The sequence below is a fragment of the Chlorocebus sabaeus genome, chromosome 14 (assembly GCF_047675955.1).
Source record: "Chlorocebus sabaeus isolate Y175 chromosome 14, mChlSab1.0.hap1, whole genome shotgun sequence".
NCBI lineage: Eukaryota > Metazoa > Chordata > Mammalia > Primates > Cercopithecidae > Chlorocebus > Chlorocebus sabaeus.
This window is the reverse complement of record NC_132917.1, coordinates 43,577,333-43,581,624: the sequence shown is the minus strand read 5'-3', so window position 1 is coordinate 43,581,624 and position 4,292 is coordinate 43,577,333. Positions and strand designations below refer to the sequence as shown.

General features: G+C 38.4%; 1 protein-coding gene across 2 annotated transcripts in view; it reads right to left on the bottom strand.

The window, feature by feature from the left end:
• Positions 1 to 2,931: 2,931 nt before the first annotated feature.
• DYNC2LI1 (dynein cytoplasmic 2 light intermediate chain 1) overlaps positions 2,932 to 4,292 on the bottom strand; it is a 37,217-nt gene continuing 35,856 nt past the window's right edge. For both annotated transcript variants that reach the window (XM_073022944.1, XM_007970791.3), the window contains one exon: positions 2,932 to 3,238. In XM_073022944.1, the coding sequence (XP_072879045.1) occupies positions 3,176 to 3,238 (63 nt within the window). In that variant the 3' untranslated portion in view covers positions 2,932 to 3,175. The remainder of the gene's footprint in view (positions 3,239 to 4,292) is intronic.

The following is a 4,292-nucleotide window of genomic DNA, read 5'->3' as shown; positions in this document are numbered from 1 at the left end:
ACATCTCAGGTCTTTTAACCATTAAGACTCTATTTGTGCCTCTTGGATCCATGCAGGCCTTGAATGCAATGGAAGTGGTTCATAGTCCCTTCCTGTTACAACTTGCAGGGACATGTGGTATTTGGAAATTGTGACTGAGCTGGCCCAAGAATTAAATAATAATCATTCATAAACCTATGGGAGACTCGTGTGACTATTTTTTTCCTTGTTGTAGGCACAGAAAAAAATAGGTCATCTTAAAAATATGTTTACATTTGATAAAGGGTTAGGCAAAAGTAAAAGGTTTGAAGGATTACTGACTGTAAGTGACAGAAAAAAAAGAGTTGTGGGTTTAGATGAAGCAAGGTTATCATGCAGAATTGGGGAAGAATGCTTCTGTTCCTGGAAGACCCAGAGTTAAAAGACCCCTCCACCCGAGGGGTCGGAGTTACCTGATCACATCGAGAGAATGCTGGGCAGATGAATGGTGAGCAACACTGCAACAGAGCACCCAGTAATTTTACTGAGGATTAAAATAAAAAACTGTAGGAATGGGCTCAACAGTGAACAAAGCACACCAGACAAACCTCTGGTTATGTTTTTAAAGATTCGTTTGCTACTTTTCACTTTCAGCTGAGTTTACTTATAGAATTACAAGTAAATGTTACTGAAGTGTATACACTGAGAAATAACCTTGTTAAGTTTGGAAATCAGCTGTTAAAGTCCATATAGAAAAAATGCTGACATAGCTAGACATGGTGTCTCACCTCTGTATTCCCAGCTGCTCAGAAGGCTGATGTGGGAGGCTCGCTTAAACCCACGAGGTAGGGGCTGCAGTGAGCTATGATGGAACCACTGCACTCCAGCCTGGGCAACAGAGAGAGGGAGACTCTGTCTCTAAAAAAGAAAGAAAAAAAGTGCTGACATATTATTTACAAAGAACAGGGTACACCCTAGAAATTTCACATTCTTGAACTGTAAAGGGTGCTGATATGTATAAATACAGACACCTGTATTACATATTTTCAAGGATAAAATAATATAAATAGGTTATTAAAAATGGGTTCTGGCCAGGCGTGGTGGCTCATGCCTGTAATCCCAGCACTTTGGGAGGCCGAGGCGAGTGGATCTTGAGGTCAAGAGATCGAGACCATCCTTGCCAGCGTGACGAAACCCTGTCTCTACTAAAAATACAAAAATTAGCTGGGCGTGGTGGCAGGAGCTACTTGGGAGGCTGAGGCAGGAGAATCACTTGAACCTGGGAAGTGGAGGTTGAAGTGAGCTGAGATTGTGCCACTGCTCTCCAGCCTGGCGACAGAGTAAGACTCTGTCTCAAAAAAAAAAAAAGAAAAAAAATTGGGTTCTGTATTAAAATGACTGATCTGATTCTGCTTCTGATTGATCTTCCAGTAATTCCATGTAAGAACCCGAAATGAAACTGTCTCAATGTTACTATGGTAACATTGGGTGAGAATATGGTAGAGAGCGCATGAACTTGTTCACTGACTGTGACCTAACTTGTGAAGAAAGATAAATTATAGCATTTGAAATGTCTCATGTTGAAGTAGGAAAGATCATTTCATTAAGGAAACCACAGTAAAATTCTATTTCTCAGAACAGTATTTAAGGATGTGGAGGCATTGGTAAATTATCAGACTAGTATTGTCAATTTTTATAAAAGGTCTTTGACATGGATGATTATGGTGTAATAGTTACACAATGTCTTACAGATTATATATGTCACATCAGTTATAGACAATTCTGGAGATGATAATCTATTACAGTAGTTCAAAGAGAGTCCCACAGGAACCTCTTTTGAAATCACTGATTTCAACTTACTAAAGATATGGGTGTACAACATAAGTGGAAACATTTTCTGCTATTCATATGCAGATGAATTTCATTCTAGCTCAGAAACATTTGGAAAACTGACATCACACGTGACTGCAAGCTATTAAATGTTAGTGATAGCACCTTAGAAAAACACAATGGCTTTCAACATGTGACAGTTTGTGTCTCAAGTCAAAAATGGACAGTGATGTGTAAGAAAATCAAAGTATATAACAGCAATTCCTATTACTCTTGTGGAACAGGCTGTTTCTTCCCACCAAGTTAGTGATGTTTCTGAGATCATAATGTTCACTGTAAATTTAAAGGGATCTCTTTTTCCATAGCACTCAGCAAGAAACCTGTGCTTAAGACTGAGGTTCCTTGGAAACATGCTGAAAACTGTTCTCAAGGGTGTCAGAACCATACATACTGCAAATAATTTATGAAGTCCTGGTTCGTTGCAATAAGCAGATGGCTTGCTGTCTGCTCAGACACCACTCCCTTGGGGTAGTAAATGTGTTTATCTGAAGCTGGGAGTCAACATATTTTACATGTGGATATGGAAGAACACAGAATAAATCATTTTTAATCACAGCAATTATACTTACTCAAAATGAACTTGGCTAGCAGGTACACAAATCTACAGATTGGAACAGCTTCTTAAAGGCTATCCCACCTTGGAAATAATCCTGGTTATCCCTAACACGTGATGTTTTGTCCTGCTTCTTGATAGGATATCTCATTAAATGTGCCTGTTCTTCAAAAAGTGGTATTTAAAATAAATGTGTCAGTCTCACAGAGGGGTGCAATGGGTGCTGATTAAAAACGCTCCATTCCAGACCACGGATGGCGACTCTCTAGGTGTGGGGACCCAGGAATGTGCATCTCCTATTTCAGGTGCTTCTTGCGCCTCACTGTTCAGAGTAAAGTTTTGACATCTGTGAACCCAATTCCGGTTTCCTCCCAGCTACAGCTGAGAACGCCTCTTAGAAAGAATGTGTCTAACATGGGCACTTAACCTTGCATTTAAAACTGTAACCAGATACTCTTACTTTTATATTCCTAAAAACATATAAGCAGAAACTTATACATGCGGAATTGAGTATATACCACTTAAACATGTTAGAGGTCGGTAGTAGAAGATTCTTTTATTAAAAAAAAAAAATTACACATGGTTCTACAGTATTTTTTCCTTTTAAAAAGCTTCAAGATATACAGGGAGAGCACTAGTCCAAGAAATCCAGCTTGTCCTTTCACAAATTATACAGTTTAACTTTCTTCACATATTGCCATAATAGTTAATTCATAATATAATCTTATTTGTATTTGGAAAAGAAGAAATAAATATACAACAACTGAATTAGGTTCAAGAATCAAGCTCGATTTGTTTCCAAGACTTGGAAGAACTTCTTTTGTACTGTTCCAGTTCCTAAAACAAAAATATGTATTACTTTAAGAAAAATCAACTTAAGAATTCAAGGAGGCACGTTAAAACTGCTTTCTCATTTTTTAGATATAACAATGTATCCTTAGTAGCATTATCATTGTAAAGATTTCTTGACAATTATTTTGTAAATGATTATGCTTAGGACTTATTTTCTAGAAATATAGTCTTTAGAGTTTCTGTGCTGTGAAGCAGCACTCAGAGATGAATTTATTAAACTTTCAGACAACATTATATACATAAACTACATAATACATATGAATCGTCTTTCAACTAATGAACTAGACATTTGTCATCCTTCAAGTATTCAAAAGTGCTCTTATTTTTAATTGTTTGCTGTTCAGTTCTTATCAAAAACTTGGTTGAAATTAGAAAAATATTTTAAAAACATATACCCAGGCTGGGTGCGGTGGCTCATGCCTACAATCCCAGCACTTTGGGAGGCTGGGGCAGGAGAATTGCTTGAGCCCAGGAATTTCAGACCAGCCTGGGCAACATAGGGAGACCGTGTCTCTACAAAACCTAAGAAAACTAATTATCCAGGCATGGTGGTGTGTGTGGTGGTCCCAGCTACTTGGAAGTCTGAGGTGGGAGGATTGCTTGAACCTAGGAGGTCAAGGCTGCAGTAAACTGTGATTGCGCCACTGCACTCCAGCCTGGGTGACAGAGTGAGACTTGTCATTTTCCTGAGAGATCCTGGGTTCTGTCAGGTATGTCTGTGTGCTTTCAGTCCTTAACTGGGTGAGATACGTTTTCTGGTACAAGGAAAGTACAGGTATGTCTGAATGTCCTAATCAAAAACAAAACTCTTTATGTAATTCCACAAAAAAATGTGTGTATGTGTGTATGTTTGTGTGTGTGTGTATCCTTTGTCCCAGTGATTTTACTTTTAGAAATCTATCATACATAACAATAGAGCAATGCACAAGGATGCTCACTGCTCTATCTGAACAAAACTGGAAACAACTTTGATGTCCCCCAGTAAGGACTGATGAAATAATTAGCGTTCATTCACAGGTGGCTTCCAAGGCAGCCAGCA